The sequence below is a fragment of the Rhinopithecus roxellana genome, chromosome 12 (genome assembly GCF_007565055.1).
Source record: "Rhinopithecus roxellana isolate Shanxi Qingling chromosome 12, ASM756505v1, whole genome shotgun sequence".
NCBI lineage: Eukaryota > Metazoa > Chordata > Mammalia > Primates > Cercopithecidae > Rhinopithecus > Rhinopithecus roxellana.
Genome location: NC_044560.1, coordinates 8809284 through 8829192, shown reverse-complemented (window position 1 = coordinate 8829192; position 19909 = coordinate 8809284). Strand labels below are relative to the sequence as shown.

General features: G+C 48.4%; 1 protein-coding gene across 9 annotated transcripts in view; it reads left to right on the top strand.

Annotated features, from left to right (window-relative positions):
• TMCO4 (transmembrane and coiled-coil domains 4) overlaps positions 1 to 19909 on the top strand; it is a 126115-nt gene that overhangs the window by 33867 nt on the left and 72339 nt on the right. For 6 of the 9 annotated variants that reach the window (XM_030942440.1, XM_030942437.1, XM_030942436.1 and 3 more), the window contains 2 exons: positions 14877 to 15009; positions 19573 to 19668. In XM_030942440.1, the coding sequence (XP_030798300.1) occupies positions 14877 to 15009; positions 19573 to 19668 (229 nt within the window). The remainder of the gene's footprint in view (positions 1 to 14876; positions 15010 to 19572; positions 19669 to 19909) is intronic. The other 3 variants (XM_030942442.1, XM_030942441.1, XM_030942443.1) reach the window with 3 other exon arrangements.

The window sequence follows — 19909 nt, the reverse complement described above, 5'->3', positions numbered from 1 at the left end:
CATTGATTCTATATTTTGGTGAGTTGTATAATTATTTCATTATATATTACAGTGTAATAATAATAGAAATAAAGTGCACGATAGGCCAGGCGCGGTGGCTCATACCTGTAATCCCAGCACTTTGGGAGGCCGAGGTGGGCGGATCACGAGGTTCGGAGATCGAGACCATCCTAGCTAACACGGTGAAACCCCGACTCTACTAAAAATACAAAAAATTAGCCGGGCTTGGTGGCGGGCGCCTGTAGTCCCAGGTACTCGGGAGGCTGAGGCAGGAGAATAGCGTGAACCCGGGAGGCAGAGCTTACAGTGAACTGAGATCACGCCACTGCACTCCAGCCTGGGTGACACAGCAAGACTCCGTCTCAAAAAAAAAAAAAAAAAAAAAGCGCACAATAAATGTAATGTGCTTGAATCAACCCGGAACCATCCCCCCGACCCCTGCACTGGTCCATGGTAAAACTGTCTTCCCCAAAACTGGTCCGTGGTGCCAAAAAGGTTGGGGACCACTGCTCTCTACCACTCCAGGATGCCTGCATTAAGTCACTATGCGGGCAGCCTCCTGAGCCCCTTCCCACCCCCACAGCTCCCATCCAGCTTCTTCTCACCAGCTCCTCTCTGCCAGGGCTCCCCTATTATTGCATAAGTGGCTTCTTCTGTTCTCTAAACTGTAGAGAAGCTTTGATGCTATGACCTCTGATGTTTATTCTGATAGCAAGCAGGGAGGAAACACAACGTAGAAGAAATCCCCAGCATCCTCCAAACCCTGTAATAGGGAAACTTTTTCCTGGCTTCCCACTGGAACCCTCCTAGTAGAAGGAGGAGGAGGAAGAGCAGAATTTCATAGTGGGAAGGAGCCGCAGGGGAAGGTCAGCAGGGTAGCAGTGCAGCAGGCGGGCTTTGGGCCAATTGGAAGCCTGAGGAGGGAGAGTGGGATGGATTTCACCTGGACAGGTATGCAGATGGCTGGCCTCAGCAAGGAGAGCAGAGGGGCAGGGGTGAGGGGCTGCCCCCGGAACCATTCTTCATGTTGCAGAACTGCTGCAGACCAGGTACAGAGGATAGAAGAGAGAGCTCAGAAGTGACGTCTCAGCCCTCAGATTCTGGTGGTCTGGTGCCAGCTGCAAGGGGACTGGGACTCTGTCTCAGGAATCCTGGCGTTTGTCTCCAGTGACCCTTTCAGGGCAGGTGGTAGTCAGGAACCCTAAAAGAGTAGGGTGCTGAGGCTTGCTCAAGCCCAAGCAGCAGGGTGGATGAACTGCTTTCTCATGCGTGCTTGGTCATGCACGTGTATTTAGTGCAGTCAGTGCCTGCCAGGGTGGCAGGACACGTGGGTCACCCTACCTTGGGGATTCTTATTATGAGCATAATACATTTTCTTTACCTTTTTTTTTTTTTTTTTTTTTTGAGGCGGAGTCTCGCTCTGTCGCCCGGACTGGAGTGCAGTGGCCAGATCTCAGCTCACTGCAAGCTCCGCCTCCCGAGTTTACGCCATTCTCCTGCCTCAGCCTCCCGAGTAGCTGGGACTACAGGCGCCCGCCACTTCGCCCGGCTAGTTTTTGTATTTTTAGTAGAGACGGGGTTTCACCGTATTAGCCAGGATGGTCTCGATCTCCTGACCTCGTGATCCGCCCGTCTCGGCCTCCCAAAGTGCTGGGATTACAGGCTTGAGCCACCGCGCCCGGCCTTCTTTACCATTTTTTAAAAAGCCTCTAAGCCCTTACTACTCTCAGTGTGGTCCGTGGTCCCAGCAGCGTCGGCACTGCTGGGAGGTTTGTGAGAAATAGAGTCTCAGCCCCTGCCCAGACCCGCTGATTGGGATCTGCACGGAACCCAGGCAATTCCTAAGTGCTTTCTACTCGGAGGAGCGCTGCTCTAAGGCTCCAAAGAGTGTGTTTGTTCCTACTGTATCCAAAGCATTTTAATTCCACATTGTGGAGCTAAAAGGGCTCTCCATGGGTGACCCGGCCAGCCTCTGCTTTCAGGCAGGCGAGGCCTTCGGTAATACTTTATTTAGCAGAGACAGCCAAGTGGCCCCCAAGGGAGTGGCAAGGTTGGCCTGAGAACACTGCTTCGGTCACTGGACTCTGAGTTTGGGGCATTTTCTGTCTGCACCCCCTGGAGCTTACATTTCCAGGGCCAGGCAGTCTCAGGAGTTGTCATGGATTTCATCACAGAGCGATTGTGTCACTTTATTTATTTTTTTAATAGAAGTGAGGGAAGAATAATAATATCTGATCCTCCTGGACTCCCTTGGAGAGAAAGGCTGGATTGCACAGTGGTCTGAGACTCGGGTTGCTGGAGATCAGGGCAGCAGCTCAGCACATAGAATCTAATATTGGAATCAGTGTAATGGCAAAGCCGCCATGTGCTAAGTCCTGGCTGCGTGGCAGGCATGGCGCTAAGGGCTTGCGCTGGCATTTCATCTCTCATCCTCCAGTGAGGTGGTTAAGGCTGTTGCCCCCATCTTGCAGACCTGAATCTCACACATCAAAGTCAACTTGGATGATCCTTTTTTTTTTTTTTTTTTTTTTTTGAGATGAAGTTTCGCTCTTATCTCCCAGGCTGGAGTACAGGTGACATGATCTTAGCCCACTGCAACCTCTGCCTCCTGGGTTCAAGCAATTCTCCTGTCTCAGCCTCCTGAGTAGCTGGGATTATAGGCATGTGCCATCACACCTGGTTAATTGTTGTGTTTTTCGTAGAGATGGGGTTTCACCATGTCGGCCAGGCTGATCTTGAATTCCTGACCTCAAGTGATCCGCCCACCTCAGCCTCCCAAAGTGTTGAGATTACAGGCCTGAGCCACCACACCCGGTGATCCTCTCATTTTCACAGGTGGAGAGACTGAGGCCCAGAGAGGGGAAGGGGCTTCCTTGCGCACACACAGCGGTAGAGGTAGACTGGGAGTCAGAAGCAGTTCTCCAGCTTCCTGGGCCAGCCATTCCTTTCTCTCATTGCCTCTTCATCAGGTAGAAAGAGAAGCAGCCTTGGCCCCGGAATCTGACTTTCCCTCTTTCCTCACCCAGAGAGTCATATGCATCCCACCACCTCTTTCTACACCCCACCCCTGCAAACCCCAAACCATCTTGGGCACCTAAGACACCTCCACTGACTCTTCTTTGCTGTTTGTGACCTTGGAGCTGGCTCTGGCAGAAGAATCGAGTGGGTTTCAAACAGCCTGTCTTACATCATTGCCTGGTGCTTCATGCCCACCCAGGCACGTTCTCATTATAGGCAACATCTAAACCAGCATCGCCCTTAACATTTCCATTTAGAATAACCACCATTTATTAAGCACCAGTTAAATGCTGGTGACCTCACCTGGCTCTTGTCGATCACTGTTTCATTTCATCCTCACAGCCATCCTTTAAATGTAGGCGTTCCCACTTTACAGATGAGTAAACCGAGGCTCATAGAGGTGAAGTAATTGCCTAAGCTAGTAAGTGGCAGAGCTGGACACTCTAAAACAACTGCTGTTAGTCAAAACCTTGGCAGATTTTACCCTCAGGAATTAGGGAATTGAGGCATCCCCACGGAAATATATCTAATATTTCTAATAGCTCATATCTAAATAATACCAGGCTTTGATAATGTCTAGGAGGTACCTTTGATTTATCCGATAGCCTTACCAGGTGCCAGCAGGTAAGAGGAACAGCTTTAGTGGCACACTGGCACCCAATGGGAGCAGGTGCCAGGGCTCCAAAGGTCCCCAGAGGTCAGAGGCAGGTAGACCCTCAAATCACCTAGACCACCCTCTTATGTAGATGGGGAAACTGAGGCCCAGAGAGGGGAGTGGCTTGCTGACAGTTGTCATGTCTGACCTCTTTATCTGTTCTAATGAATGACCAGGGACCAAGAATGGGGAGTATTTTGGGGGCTGATTATATTACAATTCAAGCCCCACCTTGGCAAGTTACTAAATGTCTCTGTGCCTTGGTTTCCCCAGGTGTCCGAGGGAGTAACAGTAGTCTCTACCTAACAGGGTGGTGGTGAGGATTACATGAGCAAATCCTTGTAGAGTGCCCAGCATGGAGCTGGTAGGCAGGGCACAGTCTGGGAGTGTTGCTGGGGTGATGGTGGCCATGGTGAAATGGGAAAACCCTGGAGTCCGGGAACCTGGATGTTCATCCTTTCTCTGAGACTCTTGTGCGTGACCTTGATCAGTCGCTTAACCTCTCTGAACTGCAATTTCAAGTACAAATAAGGGGCAAGAGCCAGCTGTTCCATAAAAACACGATTTTTTAAAAACTGTCTTGGGTTCTAAGACCATGATCTCGTAAATCATGTCAAGATCCTTACAAGGATCTTGTAAGGAGAAGGTTGGTGTCGTGGATGGGCCAGTTGTCCAGGTCCTTCCCCATGAGCTCCATGAGGGCAGTGCCCTTGTTGGGCCTGTTTACCGTTGCATCCCAGCAAGTGCAACATGGATGGACACATGATGGGCACTTAGTATTTGTTGGATGGAGGGAAGAAGGGAAGGTGCCATAGAAGGATGAGTGGGCGACCTTTCTTTGGAGAATGAGCTTGGGTGCTGAGCGGTGTGGTTTGCTGAATGTCTTCTGACAGATGCGTGGTGGGCACTCAGTACTTGTTGGATGGAGGGAAGGAGGGAGGGAGTGATAGAAGGATGAGTGGGGCGACTCTTCTTTGGAGAATGAGCTTAGATGCCAAGCAGCGTGGTTTGCTGAATGTCTTCCTTCTACAGAGATTGATGGGGGCAGAAGAGGAGGCTTTCTGTGTTACAGGATTTCTCCCTGGGTGTGAGACAGACTGATTAGTCACGGAGTTAGCCCAGGAAATCAGCATGAAAAGCTGCATTTCTCAGAACTTCCTGGAAGGCTGACCTTTACTGAGAGTTTTGGGATCTTAGTCACCGAACGATGCCATATTGGCAGCTGGGTGGAATTTTTTGTGTGTGCTAATCATTTCCTTCTCCTCATCTAGTAGCAACCCACGAAGCACTTTGCCCACACAACCGAAAAAATAAGTCTTTTACGTGATGAAAGTTAAACTAAATCTGAGCTAATAACTCTCAACCTCCACACAATTGACGTTTGAGGCTGGATCATTCTGTTGTGGGGGGCTATCCTGTGTGCCGTGGGGTGCTTAGCTGCATCCCTGGCCTACTAGGTGCCAGTAGACATTCCTAAGCTGTGATAACCAAAAATGTCTCCAGACATTGCCAATGTCCTCTAGGAGGCAAAACTGAAAATATGGCCATCTCAGGTGGGGCTGGTTTACTTGCATTTAGTAATCTTCCTAAGTTCTTCTAGTTGCTCTTCTAGGCTGCTTACATAGATTCTGAGTTATTGCAGAGTATATGATCATCAGATCTGCTGCTGAGGCCAGTACTGTTAACCTGCTCTTACAGGGGGAAAATGAAGGTTCCGCAGGTTAAGTGAGTAGCCCAGGATCACATTGCAAAGTAAGTTTCAAAACCCCATTTAAGGCCAAGTGAATCTCACCGTGAACTCGGTGTTGGTCCCTGGTAGACTTAAACCGCATCATGATTTTTGCCCTCTGATCTCTGAATTCAAAGGGAGGTCACCTCTAGGCCCTGGAACTGCAGGAGGCACACGCATTTGAGCCACGGCACTCTCTACCGCAGACGTGGCTCTGCTTTCTGGCCTGGTGTTTATTACTGGATTGCAAACCCTGCCTCCCTGCTGAATGAGAAAGGCTTGACATGTTAGTCTTGGGTTGTGGTAAAATGCAAATATTGTCACCTGGCTGCTGGGTTCTCCATCAACATCCTTTTTTCAAATTATTTTTTATTTTTATATTTTTTTAGATGGAGTTTCACTCTTGTTGCCCAGGCTGGAGTGCAATGGCACAATCTTGGCTCACCACAACCTCCGCCTCCCAGGTTCAAGCAATTCTCTTGCCTTAGCCTCCCGAGTAGCCGGGATTGCAGGCATGTGCCACCACGCCCGGCTAATTTTTGTATATTGTTAGTAGAGACAGGGTTTTTCCATGTTGGTCAGACTGGTCTCAAACTCCCGACTTCAGGTGATCTGCCCGCCCCAGCCTCCCAAAGTGCTGGGATTACAGGCGTGAGCCACTGCGCCCGGCCCAACATCCCTGAGATTCATACAGTTTATAATCCATATCCAAACAACTTGGTCCATCTGTTCCACAAATAAGAACCGACACCTGCTGTGTGTGCCCGGCCCTGTGTGAGGCACTGAGAATAACTCTAATAGCAGATGCTCATTGAGTGCCTGCTGTATGCCTGGCTCTGAGCTAAGTGCTTTCTTTATAGGAACCCATTCATTGAAACCCCATAATGGCCTTTGGAGGTAGATGCTGTTACTGTTCCCATTTTACAGCAGAGGAAACTGCAGCACAGAGAATAAAATGCCTGCCCAAGCTGGAAAGTGAGGAGTTAGGATTCCAGCCAGGCCTCGGGCTCTTGAGTCCACCTCTTACCTGCTGTTCTTCCTCCCACATGGAGATTAGTGGAGCCCTCACCCCTGCAGCTGACTTTAAGAGGGTTGGATGAGGCCTGAATGAAGGGCGGGCACCCATGCAGCCGGAACCAGAGGAGCTGCTGCTCTTACTGATCCTGCATCCGAGAAGGTGGAGATGGAAGGGTCTCAGAAGCAACCCCTTCTCTCTCCCCCTTGCTTCAAGACCACTGGTCTTGAAGTAAGCTTGTCGCCGTCTTAATGGCCTTAATCATCCTAAGCCATGAGGACAAAAGGCAGGAGTCATCCCCAAGACGTCCTGAGTCTTGAGCCCATGAGGGCTTTTCAGCCAGGCTCAGCCTCTCAAAGTGGGGACCCTGGGCACACAACAGGGCTTAAACCCATTACTCAGCAATGGACAGGGTGTATGGGACTGGAATACTGTGTAGTTTCTTCTTTATATGGAAAATAATTCATTTAGGGTAAAAATGGGGCTACGTAATAAATATTCTAGAAAAAGTATATAATTTAAAAAGTTGGTAAATCAAGGGATAGTAGTGTGGTGGGTAGGGTAAGCAGTATGAGTGTGACCTGTGAGGTGTGTCCTCGGACCCAGGGGGAAGAGGGACAAGGGACCCCTGCCCTGGCACAGCAGCAGGCAGCTCACAGCCTCACCCTGGCACCCTGACTCAGAGAGTGGCTTCTTAACAGGTACAGGATGGAGGAAACATGACAATTTCCCATAAAGTAATATCAGCCACCCTGTATCAGGCACTTACTGTGTCCCAGGTGCCAGCCAAGCTCACCACATCCATCTTCTTATTGCCCCTCAACAAAAGCCCGATCAAAAAGATATTCTTGGCCTGTAACAATCCCAGCACTTGGGAGGACGAGGCAGGCAAATCACTTGAAGTCGGGAGTTCGAGACCAGCCTGGGCAACATGGTGAAACCCCATCACTACTAAAAATATAAACATTAACCAGGCATGGTGGTGGGTGCCTGTGATCCCAGCTACTCGAGAGGCTGAGGCACAAGAATCACTTGAACCCTGGAGACGGAGATTGCAGTGAGCCAAGATCGTGCCACTGCATTCCAGCCTGGGTGAGAAAGTAAAATTCCATCTCAAAAAAAAAAAAAAAAAAAGATATTCTTATTCCCCTTTTGCAGATGAAGAAACTGAGGCTCAGAGAAGTTAAGAGACTTTCTGAAGCCATCCAGCTAGTAGGAACTCAGATCAAGATTTAAACCCAGGTCTTTTTGACAAAGGCTGAAGTTTCTGCCTCTGGGTTCCTTCGCTTTGGTCTGGAGGGCAGCCCCCAAAGGACGGGGATTGACCAGGATCTCTTCCCAAAGGTGTGGGCTCTCCCAGCAGGTACCAGGTCAACCCCGACCCACGCTCAGAGATGGAGCCATTACTGGGAACAGGCTGGTTCAACGCCTTACAACAGGAGGCTGTCCTGCCCCCTGCTCCTGATTTGGGGGATTTGGAAATGTGGGGAAGGTCAGGATTGTTATCACAACTTGTGGGTGCAACTGGCATTTAAGGCCAAGTTCCCGGCGTGCTGCTATCCTTTGATGCATGAGAGTGTTAGATAATGAAGTATGAAACGCAGCTGCTTTTGTATTGAGAAATGCTGGTGGGCGAAGGAGTCCCGTCGTGAACACACAGCCTGACTCTGAACATGCCCCTTGCTGAAACAAGGGGACCAGTTGGCTCCAGGGGCTCCCACAGTATGTGGTTGTGTGTCTGGGATGGGCACCAGGGCTAATCCCGCAGTTCTGGGTGGCTGGCACACTTCTGCCGTCTGGTGGCAGAGCCGAGATCTCTGGGTCACCCTTCCCGATCCCCCATCTTTCCAAAGAACTGTTATCCCGTGATATGTAACTTTTAGGTGTGCCTGTGGCCCGTGACCTAGGGCTGCCCTTGAGATTGTATGTATACCCCATATGCATAGACTGTAGGGATTCCCAGCTGGCCAAACGGGATTGTCCTAAGACACCAAACTCCCTCAAGACTAAGAGATTTGCCTTTAAAAGGCAGTCATAGTGGAATGAGCAGAAATGTTGGCATCAGATAATTTGGATTATAATCCAAGCTCCAGCACTCTCTAAACTGTATGGCTTTGAGAAAGTTTCTTATCCACTCTACACCTGTTCTTTCCTCATTTGCAAAACGCAGCATCATAGTGACAACCTCCTAGGACCATTGGGAGGATCAGCAATCACAAATGCAAGCTCCTGCCATGATGCCTGCTGCTTAGGAGCAGGCCAGGGATGCTGGGTTCCCTTCCCTGCAGAGGTGGTGGGAGGAGCATTACGCTCTGCCTCCTGGTGTGAGCACATCCAGACCATCTCAGACTGGGAGGAGCTCATTTCCAAGAGGGGAGCCCATTGCTCTGTTTCCTGGGGTAGGAATCACCTGTTTCAGAATCACTGGGAGTGGAGAGTGTTGTTAAAAGTTCAGATTCCTAAGCCCCACCCCAGATCTCCTGCATGTGGGACTGAGGAAGCTGAAATTCCACAAGCTCTCTGGGACCTTGATGTTCCCTAAACTCTAAGAACCACTGTCCCGCTGTGACTCTCAAGTCTCCACATGGCCATGTTGCTGTTGGGCTGTTTCAAGTCCATTTGGCCTTGGGCTTTGAAGGTCTCTCCTTGTGAGGAGGAACAGGTACCCTGAAGCTGACCCTCAGATCTCTGAGCTGGAAAGGACCTCCAGAGACCAACTCCTTTGGTCCTTCTGGCAGGGTCCAAAAGTCTGGGCCTGGGCACTGGACTGGAATCTGCACAGCTCTCAGGAGCAACAGGGGGATGTCGCAGCACCCACTGATCATGGGCTAACCCAGATTTAGAAGGAGGCTGTGAGGAAGGAGCTCAGGCTGGAAGCATGGGCAGGCTTGGGAGAGAGGTGTGTGACTGGAAGACAGTGTTCTGCTAGCTCGTGGCCCTGCTTCCCATGTCATGGTGCAGGGAAGGGGTGGCGGTCAGGTGCATAGCCTCTGCAGCCAGGCTGCTACTTTACTATTCATTGGCTGGGTGAACCTGGGCCCCTGGCCTAAGCTGTCTGCACCTCACTTTCCTTTTTGAGAAGATGGACTTTCTATAGTACCTGCCACTTCAGAGGCTCATAAGGATTCAATAAGCCACTACATGCAGAAAGTATAGTGCAGAATGTGATCTGGATGAGTAGGTGATAAATGAAGCTTCCAGATTAATAGGATTATTGATCATAGGATGTTTCTGCCGAAAGGGGATATACATCTCATTCAGCAGAACTGTCCCCCGCATTTGGATCTTTCCCAACAGAGTTCCAGTAGCTCAGTCATTCATTCATTTCTACAAATATTCCATTCTTCCTGCATACAAAGATTATTAAACCTCTGCTTTGTTTTTGGCATGGGCCGAGGTACTAGGGATGCACAGTGGATTTGGAGCTTATATTTTATATTCTATAAGAAGAGGAGACAAAATAAACAAGTAGGCAAATAAAATATATATATATAGTTGTTTTAAATGGTGATAAGAAGAAATGGCTGGTCACGGTGGCTCATGCCTTTAATACCACCACCCACTTTGGGAGGCAAATGTGGTTGGATTGCTGGAGAGAGATATGTATAAATTATCTGAGCATGGAAGCACATGCCTGTAGTCCCAACTACTCAGGAGGCTGAGGTGGGGGATCACTTGAGCCCAGGAGGTTGAGGCTGCAGTGAGCCAAGATCATACCACTGCACTCCAGCCTGGGTGACAGTGAGACCCTGTCTCAAAAAAAAAAAAAAAAGGAAAAGAAAGAAAGAAAAAGATAAGAAGAAATAACTCATGGTAAAAGACTAGGAAGCAGTGGACTGGGTCAGGGAGGGCTTTTCCGAGAAGGTGAAATTTGAGGAAGGAACTGAGTGTTTCAGGCATGGTCAAGCCTCTGACATTTGTGGCATGTGCCTGTAGTCCCAGCTACTTGGGAGGCCAAGGTGGGAGGATTGCTTAAGGCTAGGAGTTTGAGACCAGCCTGGGCAACATAGCAAGATCCCCATCTCTTGAAAAAAAAAAAAAGACTATGACATTTAAGAATAACTCACCACTGTAAGAGAAGACCCCACTGAGAGGAGGAGAGAGGCCTTAACCCATCAATCCACTCTCCTCTAGTCCCCTGGGGGAGCAGGACTCCGAGGGTACTAGGGAGGGAGAGGGAGTCTCAGGTGGAGGTGGGAGGCAGGGAAAGGTCTTTTGTGCTGCCTGGGGCAGGTGGCCACAGCAAAGAACCCTGGCAGGCAAGAGAGAACCTTGGTCAGCTAATGACTCAACACATCTTAACTGTGCACCTACTAACTGCCAGGCATTGTCCCAGGCAGTGGGAGAACAGCAAGGAACAAAGCAAAGGTCCCTGCCCTTGTGGGACAGGCATTCTGATGAGGAAAGGCAGACAATAAACCTATACAGGGAAATGGAGTAATGGAGATGGGGTGACTAGGGGCTGAGCTGTTCTAATTCAGGAGCCGCTGGCTCCTCTAAGGTGGTGATATTTAAGTGGAGACCTGACTGATGGGAAAGGGCAGTCAAGCAGAGATCTGGGGCAGGAGCTTCCCAGATATCAGAAACAGCAAGTACAAAGGCCCCAAGGCAGCCATGAGCTTGGCTTCTTGAGCTGCTGGTGCCTGAAGCAGGGCCGGGTAGAAGGTGAGGTGGGAGAGGGTGGCAGGAAGGGGTTTGATAATGTGCAGTCTTGCAGACCATGGAAAGAAATGTGGACTTTATTCTAAGTGCACTGGGGAGCGGTCAGAGAGCTGTAAGCCAGGGAGAGAACACAACCGGATCGATAACTTTAAAGAAGCTCAGTGGCTGCCGTTTGGCAAATGGAGTGCAGAGGCAAGAGTGAAAGATAAGAAAGTGGTGAGGTGGCTGGTGGTTGGAGAGCGATGGCTGTGGCGGTGGCAGTGGAGATGGAGTGAAGTGGTCAGACTCAGGATATGTTTTCCAGGTGCAGCAGTCAGCATCAGCTGGTGGGGTGGATGTCGGGACAGGGAAACAAGAAGAACTAAGAACAATGCCCACCCAGGCTTGTGGTCTGAGCCCCAGGGTGGATAGAGCACTTTATTATTATTATTACTATTATTATTACTATTATTATTATTATTTTATTTTATTTTATTTATTTTTGAGACGGAGTCTCCCTCTGTTGCCCAGGCTGGAGTACAGTGGCATGATCTTGGCTCACTGCAACCTCTGCCTCCCAGGTTCAAGCAATTCTCCTGCCTCAGCCTCCTGAGTAGCTGGGATTACAAATGTGCGCCACCACACCCGGCTAATTTTTGCATTTTTTAGTCGAGAAGGGGTTTCACCATGTTGGCCATGCTGGTCTTGAACTCCTGACCTCAAGTGATTGGCCCGCCTCGGCCTCCCAAAGTGCTGGAATTCTAGGCACAGGCGTGAGCCACTGCACCTGGCCTATGGGGCACCTTTTATTGGGACTGGCTCTCAAGGAGCAAGTTGGCCCCCTGGCAAGTTGGCAGTAGAGCCTGGGCCAGAGAATGCCAGTATCCTGGTTAGCCCAGGACTCTGCCCCTCCCTACTGCCTTCTAGATGAGGAGATTTGCTCCTAGAGCTTCCAGAAGGAACATGCCTTGAACTACAAACCCTGACTCCAAGACCAGCATCCCAGCCACCAGCTCCTTGAAATGACCTGTGCACAAGGCTAAGATACAAAGCCCGTGCCTGAGATTACCACAGAAGTGTTAATCACACGTGTACCCGGCAGCCTGCATGCTAGAAGGTGAATCACTGCAGCCTTGACCTGTGGAGTATGTATTAGCAACTGTTTATCATTGCCACCAATTAATCATCAGAGCCAAAGCTTGGTTTCTACAACCCGATTATCATGTGGGCACAGTAGTCTTTGTTCCTATGGGGAAAGCAAGGAACTCCTTTTTTCCGTGAAGTTTACTGAACCTAATAACCCCAAGCCACAGCACGTGGTGTCTGTCTCCAGCACGTAGACAGCTCCTCATCCCGGGAGACAGCAGGGCAGCCCCGAGAGACCCTGTTCCACTCTGGGGACCCTGGGTCAAGGAAGGAACTGATTTCTTTTGTAGAAGCTGAAACCTCAAACCTCAAGACTTCAGGGACTGCATCATGGTAAACGGGAAAGGAGGGTCCCCTATATCAGAACTCAGGAAACCCTATTTTTGGCAAGCTTCTCAGGTCATGCTGATAGGCAGCTGGACTGGGGAATTAGCGTTTTAGACAATTCGTGTCTTCACAGGGCCAGGGCACAGGGGAAGGTGAGTGCGGAGTAGCTGAATGCCAGGTCCTTGTGACTTTCTCTGTCAAAAAGATTCAGTTTGGAAGTCTGTCATAGTACTTGAGTCACAGAGAATTTGACCTAAAAATCAGAAGAGTTTATTCATTGGTTCATTCACTGTGTGAACATTTTTTGAGTTCTTACTAAGTGTCACACCCCAGGTAGGTACAGGGGTTGGAAAAACAGATGACTAAGCTTACAGTCTAGTCTAAAGATATGATGAGTACAATCAAATGGGGAAGACACTGAGAGAGAGGCCTGTATAAGTGATCAGAGACCCCCAAAGGAAGGAATGATGCAGAGAGGGTTCAGAGAGGAGGTGATGGTTGAGCCAGGTCAAGAGTTAAGTGGTAGAATAATGGCCCCTAAAGATGTTCACATCCGAATCCCTGGCAACTGTGAATATGTTACCCTACATGGCAAAAGGGACTTTGCAGGTGTGATTACATTAAGCATCTTGGGATGGGGAGACGATCCTGGGCTTTCCAGATAGGCCTAATACAATCACAAGGTCTTTGTAAGAGGAAGACAGGAGGATCTAAGTCAGAGTAGGAGATGTGACCACGGGAGCAGAGGCTGGAGTAATTGGAGGGAGAGGCCACAAGCCAAGGAAAGCAGGCTGGGAAAAGCAAGAAAACAGATTCTCTCCTTGCTAACACTGTGATTTTAGAATATCTGGCCTTCAGAATCATAAGATACTAAATTTGAATTGTCAGCCAGGCGCAGTGGCTCACACCTCAGCCTCCCAAGTTGCTGGAAATTGCAGGCAACCCCCCACCATGCCTGGCTAATTTTTGTATTTTTAGTAGAGATGGGGTTTCACCATGTTGGCCAGGCTGGTCTCGAACTCCTGGCTTCAAGTGATCTGCCCACCTCAGCGTCCCAAAGTGCTGGGATTACAGGCACCCGGCCTCCTTCATTTTTTTTTTTTTCCTGTGCAGTATTTGTTTTTTGTTTTGTTTCTTAGTTGGGACCTCATGACATGTTATCAAGTCCATCTTCTATGCATTAAAAATTTTGGTTCATTGTATAAGCATTTATTTTCCTTTTTCTTTATTTATAATATCCAAACCGAACTGTCTCTTTTTTATTTTTATTTTTTAAAATTATTGAGATGGGATCTTGCTATGTTGCCCAGGCTGATCTGGAGCTCCTGAGCTCAAGTGATCCTCCTATGTCAGCTCCCAAAGTGCCTGGGATTATAGGCATGCACCACCACTTAGCCATAAATTCTCTTAGCCATAAATTCTTCTGGGTAAGAACTTATTTTTGAAAGTTATGACATACTTTTCTCGGGAATCATTTTTTATGGCCCCATGGTTTTCAGTTGGATGAGTGTGGTTTATAACTAATTTCCTGATGTTGGAAATCTCCAGGTTGTTTCCAATTTCATATTATAAATACAGCATAGTGCCTTTATTTACTACATATCATCTGCATTTACGGTTGTTTTCTTAAGATTAAAATTCCAGAAATGGAATTCCTGGGGCAAAGGGGATGTATTTTTTTCAAGTTTTTGATATGTGTTGTCCAGTTGCCCTCCAGAAAGTTTATACCAGTGCATACTTCCACCAGCAATGTCTTTGAGCACCCATTTTTATCATCTCCTTCACAGCTGTGAAATTTTAAAAACTGCTCTTTGCTCATTTGACTGGTGAGAAATACCACCTTCCTTTTTTCTTTTTTGAGACAGGGTCTCACTCTGTCGGCCAGGCTGGAGTGCAGTGGCATGATCACAGCTCACTGCAGCCTCAACCTCCTAGGCTCAAGTGATCCTCCTGCGTCAGCCCCCTGAGTAGCTAGGACCACAAACACTCACCACAATGCCTGGCTAATTTTTGTATTTTTTTGTAGAGGTGGGGGGCGGTCTCACTATGTTGCCCAGGCTGGTCTTGAACTCCTGGACTCAAGCGATCTGCCTGTCTCAGCCTCTCAAAGTGCGGGGATTACAGGAGTGAGCCACTGCACGCAGTCCCACTTTGCTTTTGCTGAATATTTTAATAGTTGTAGAGTATTCTGTCCAGGCAACTGTGTCATTTTCTTTCACTGACTGGCTCCCATGGAGTTGTACATTTAGGCTGTTTCCAGTGTGGGTTTTATCAGTTACACTGCTAACATCACTGTTCTTAAAACCTAAACTGATTCTTTTCCGGTGTTCTTTCTGTCTTTCGAGGGCACTATGATGCCCGGGCCAGAGTCCTCGTGTGCCACATGACCTCCCTGCTCCAGGTGCCCTTGGAGGAACTGGATGTCCTTGAAAAGACATTCCTGGAGAGCCTGAAGGCAATCAAAGAGGAGGAATCTGAGTAAGAGAGCCCTGCGACCCCCATCAGGATCCAAGGATCTCCACTTCAGTGTACTTTGCAGATAACAGAGTCCCCTTCTCCCTTTAAGAGATGGTATATTGAGGTAAAAGGAGCCCAGGACAGAGTCCCAGCTATAGCCCTGACTTGCTGTGTGGCCTTAGCAAGCTACTTGCCCTCTCTTAGCAAGCTACTTGCCCTCTGACTTCATTTGCAAGAAGAAAAGATGAAATGGGCCAGGCACGGTGGCTTACGCCTGTAATCCCAGCACTCTGGTACACTGAGGCAGGTGGATCACTTGAGGTCAGGAGTTCGAGACCAGCCTGGCCAGCATGATAAAACCCCATCTCTACTAAAAATACAAAAATTAGCCGGGCATGGTGGCATGCGCCTGTAATCCCAACTACTCGGGAGGCTGAGCCAGGAGAATTGCTTGAACCAGGGAGGCGGAGGTTGCAGTGAGCCAAGATTGTGCCACTGCACTCCGGTGTGGGTGACAGAGTGAGACTCTTGTATCAAAAAAAAAAGAAAAGATGAAACGAATGATTGCTAAGGGCCTTGAATCTGTGACTTTAACATCCTGGGGCCCTGACACCCTGTTCCACCTCAGGCTCTTGTGACACCTGGTTCAAGGGCACAACTGACCTAGATTCAGTTCCTTTTCTGATACCTGTCCACTGCTTGACATTGGATGGGTGGCCTTGCTTTTCTAAGCTGCAATATTCTTATCTATGAAACAGGAATATGGATAGTGCCCTCCCAGGATCACTGGGAAGAATGAATGTCTGCACATTATAAAATGTCTGACCCAGGGCTGGCACACAGCAAGTACTCAGTAGATGTGAGTCCTCCCCTCCCTGACATGTCCCAGACCCATCAGTTGTAGAGTTGCTTTGCTGTCTATATATGGTCAAGAGTGTGTAGAAGGAAATAATCCTGGTAACTTGGCCAGAGCTCAGCTCTCTGCAGACGCTTTACACAGGATCTAATCCCAGAGCAATAAATCGATTTCAGTCACGGCCTAATCATAGGCTCCTGGCACCAGGCACGTCTCCCAGCTCCCAGTTCTTTGACCAGCCAGATTACACCAGGTCAGCCCACCTGAGAATTTAATCCTAAAGCCAAATTGACACCCAGAGCCACCCTCATGCCACAGTTAGTAGAGCAAAGACAAGGGGTATTTCCTTGAGAAAGGGGGAAACTTGGTTTGTTGAAATAACCTGTAGACACTAGCTTTGACCGCTAGAGTTGGATCAGTATAGAAATACCTGGATCCATGCCAATTACCATAATCACGAGGGCATCCTAGGTTCTTTGGATATGTCGGGAATTTATAGGATCTTATATGCGTTGAAATTAAGGAATCTCTCAGTTATTATTTGGAAATCTTATTATCAGAGATAAATGTATTACCCGGAGCAATTTGTTCTGATAATACCAGTAATGCCCGGTCAGGGAAGAAGATATAAACCAGAAGGTCTAACACAGGCCAGTTCTGCCACTTACCAGCCACGTGAGCTTGGGCATTATTTAACTTCTCTGAGCTTCAACTTCCTCACCTGTAAAATGGGGATAATAGTAGCGCCCTCCTCACAGGGTTCTTGTGAGGCCTAAATGAGTTCATGTATATGTGAAGTGTTTCAGGTGAGCCTGGGAGAGTAACTAGTCCATAAATATTATTTGTTGTTGTTAACAGTACTGTTCTAATTGTGTTATTACAGACCCTTTTATAGACTATTATAGATCCTATTGCAGTCCATGTGTAGACCCTTTCCCCGGAAAATGGCTTCACACATGTAATTGTTGATGCAATGTTAGGGACTTTGGAGACCTCTCAGATTCTGTGGTCTCCGGAAGGATCTGAGACCCAGGGAAGCCATAGCAACTGTTCAGCCAGGAGACCTGACTCTTGGTTTGATTCTGCTACTAACCCTCTGTGTGGCCCTGGGCACATGGCTTTCCCTCCGTGGACACCAGCACACATTTTGTTTTTTACCTATACAATTAAGGGGTTGAATGATACGTAGATTTCTTTTGACTGTAAAGTTTTGTGTTTCTGGGAGGTGAGTTCATTACTAGGCCCACTAACATGACTCTTTGCAGCTGAGGTCTAGAGTGTGACGTACCACCCGTCCCACCCCTCTGCTCCTGGGTCCCCGTCTGAGCCCTAAGGCCACCCAGCTTCCCTCACTTGTTTAGTGACTTCACCTCTCCTCTCTGTGCCTCGTTTCTTCATCTCTTACATGAGGATAATGGTAGTATCGCCGTCATAGCGTTGTTGAGAGGATTAAATTACTTAACACATATCAAAAGCTGGGACCCGTGCTTGGCACATAGTAGAGTCTCAGCAGATGGGAGCTAATGAGCTGCTGGGGTTGATACTGCTCACATAGGCCAGCTGCAATGGCTCACATCTTAATCCCAGCACTTTGGGAGGCTGAGGCGGGTGGATCACCAGAGGTCAGGAGTTTGAGACCAGCCTGACCAACATGGTGAAACCCCGTCTCTACTAAAAATACAAAAATTAGCTGGGTGTGATGGCACATGCCTGTAATCCCAGCTACTCAGGAGGCTGAGGCAGGAGAATCACTTGAACCCAGGAGACAGAGGTTGCAGTGAGCCAAAATCATGCCATTGTACTCCAGCCTGGGCAACAAGAGTGAAACTCCATCTCATAAGAAGAAAAAAATTACAGTTAAAAATAAATAAATTAGTAAAGATACTGCTCACATCATAAGAACGTTGCCAGCGTCAGATTTTTCTTGAATGCCTACTAGATGTAGGCACAAGATGCCATCTCTCTCGATCCTCATAACAGCCCCCTAAGTGTTTCACAAATAAAGAAATAAAGTCAGAGGGGTGGCATAACTCAGCCAAGGTCACATGACTGGTCAGCAGCCTCTGATTCGACTACTGTGTCCAGTCTGAATGGCTCTCACTGTGTCCCTCAAGACCTGGCTGGCAGTGGCAGGGTTTCTCCTTTATTCTGAAGAAAACAAGAAAGATAATGATTTTATGGGGCCATCCAGGCCTTTACTAGGAAAGTGTGTGTAGACCTCTCAGTGATAAGCTATCTCTATCTGTCAGCACAAAAAAAAAAGGTGATTTAAAAACAGAAGGTGTGGTGAGGATAAGGACGGGAAACACCCTCTCATGGGAGATAAGATGACAGAAAGACTGATTTGTGGTTCTGTGAGACAGGCAATGCAGGCGTCTTGCCCTTCAGGAGGTATCTCTGGCTTCAGCCTGGGATTTGGCCCAAATCTGCATGTGGTTTCAGCCTTTGTCTTTGGGCAGCTCACATGGAAAGGGCAACTCAGGTTCACGTCTTTCTTTTCAACGTGACCGTTGAATGTCTAATTAGCAGGCAGTCAGTGATGAGAGCAAGGCTGTCATTCGGATTTCGTGTTGTTCTCTGAGTGTTAGCGTTGTAAATGTGACTCAGAGCAAACATCTCCCCTTTGCTTTCAGTGTTGAGATTCAATCAGACAATTGAAATAATTGTAAGAGTGTAGTGCTGCAATAATGAACGATGCCTGAGAAAGCTATTTTATGTACAAAACAATTTTTTTTTCTTTTGAGACCAAGTCTCACTCTGTCGCCCAGGCTGGAGCGCAATGGCCCAATCTCGGCTCACTGCAAGCTCCACCTCCCGGGTTCACACTGTTCTTCTGCTTCAGCCTCCTGAGCAGCTGGGACTACAGATGCCCGCCACCACGCCCGGCTAATTTTTTGTATTTTTAGTAGAGACGGGGTTTCACCGTGTTAGCCAGGATGGTCTCGATCTCCTGACCTCATGATCTGCCTGCCTTGGCCTCCCAAAGTGCTGGGACCACAGGTGCGAGCAACCGTGCCTGGTCCCCAAAACAATTATTAAGAACATGCAAATACTTAAACACGGAAATAGATTTGCCATTCAGCTGAATGTTAGGAGAGAGTGCCTTAGCCAAGTAACTTTAGGAAAAAATATCTTCTTTTCAAATCAACAAATGCTTATAAACTTTTTGTCAGGGAGATGGGGGAGACAGAGTCTTACTCTGTCACGCAGACTGGAATGCAGTGGCATGATCTCTGCAGCAGTGACTCACTGCAACCTTGACCTCGCAGGCTCAAGCGATCCTCCCACCTCAGCCTTCCAAGTAGGGTGGACCACAGGCATGCACCACCATGCCCAGCTAATTTTTTTATTTTTGTAGGGACAGGATTTCACCCTGTTGCCCAGGCTGGTGTGGAACTCCTGGACTCAAGGGATCCTCCCACCATAGCCTCCCAAAGTGCTAGGATTACGGGCAAGAGCCACCATGCCCAGCCTATATATTTGTATTTAGCCAACATATCTTTCCTGTACTTCTCTGGTTTTCAGAGATGTGGACAGTGAGTTGGGGAGTATATCACCACAACAAGGTGGTCACCTCCAATCCTTGTTGGAATAATTAGGCTCTTTACGAGAAAGATTTCCTGAATACCCTCCAGTTTCCAAGACCAGGGCAAGCTGCTGAGGGTGGGAAGTTGGAAATGGCTTGGTCCGTGCTATGAGAGCTTAGCTCAGCAATTTTCAAACTTGAGTTACAGCAGAATCCCTGGAGGAGGAGCTTGTTACCGATACAGAATGTTTATCCTTGGACCCAGAGATTCGGCCCCGGGAAGCTGTGTTTTTAACAGGTACGCCCTGGTGATTCTGATGCCCACCCTCTGCAAATCACTGGTGTAGAATTCCAGGATAATGTGGCACAGAGTCTAGGGGGCCCAGAGTCAGGGCATCTCAGCAACCTTGGGGTTTTGGCCAGTCTTTCCGGAGGATGTGTCCCACCTCGGCTGACTCCTGAAAGTTGAGTAATGTTGAACTAGTCATAGGAAGGCGGGAAGGTCCTTGATGGCCAGAGACCAGAAGGTGACTAGAGGC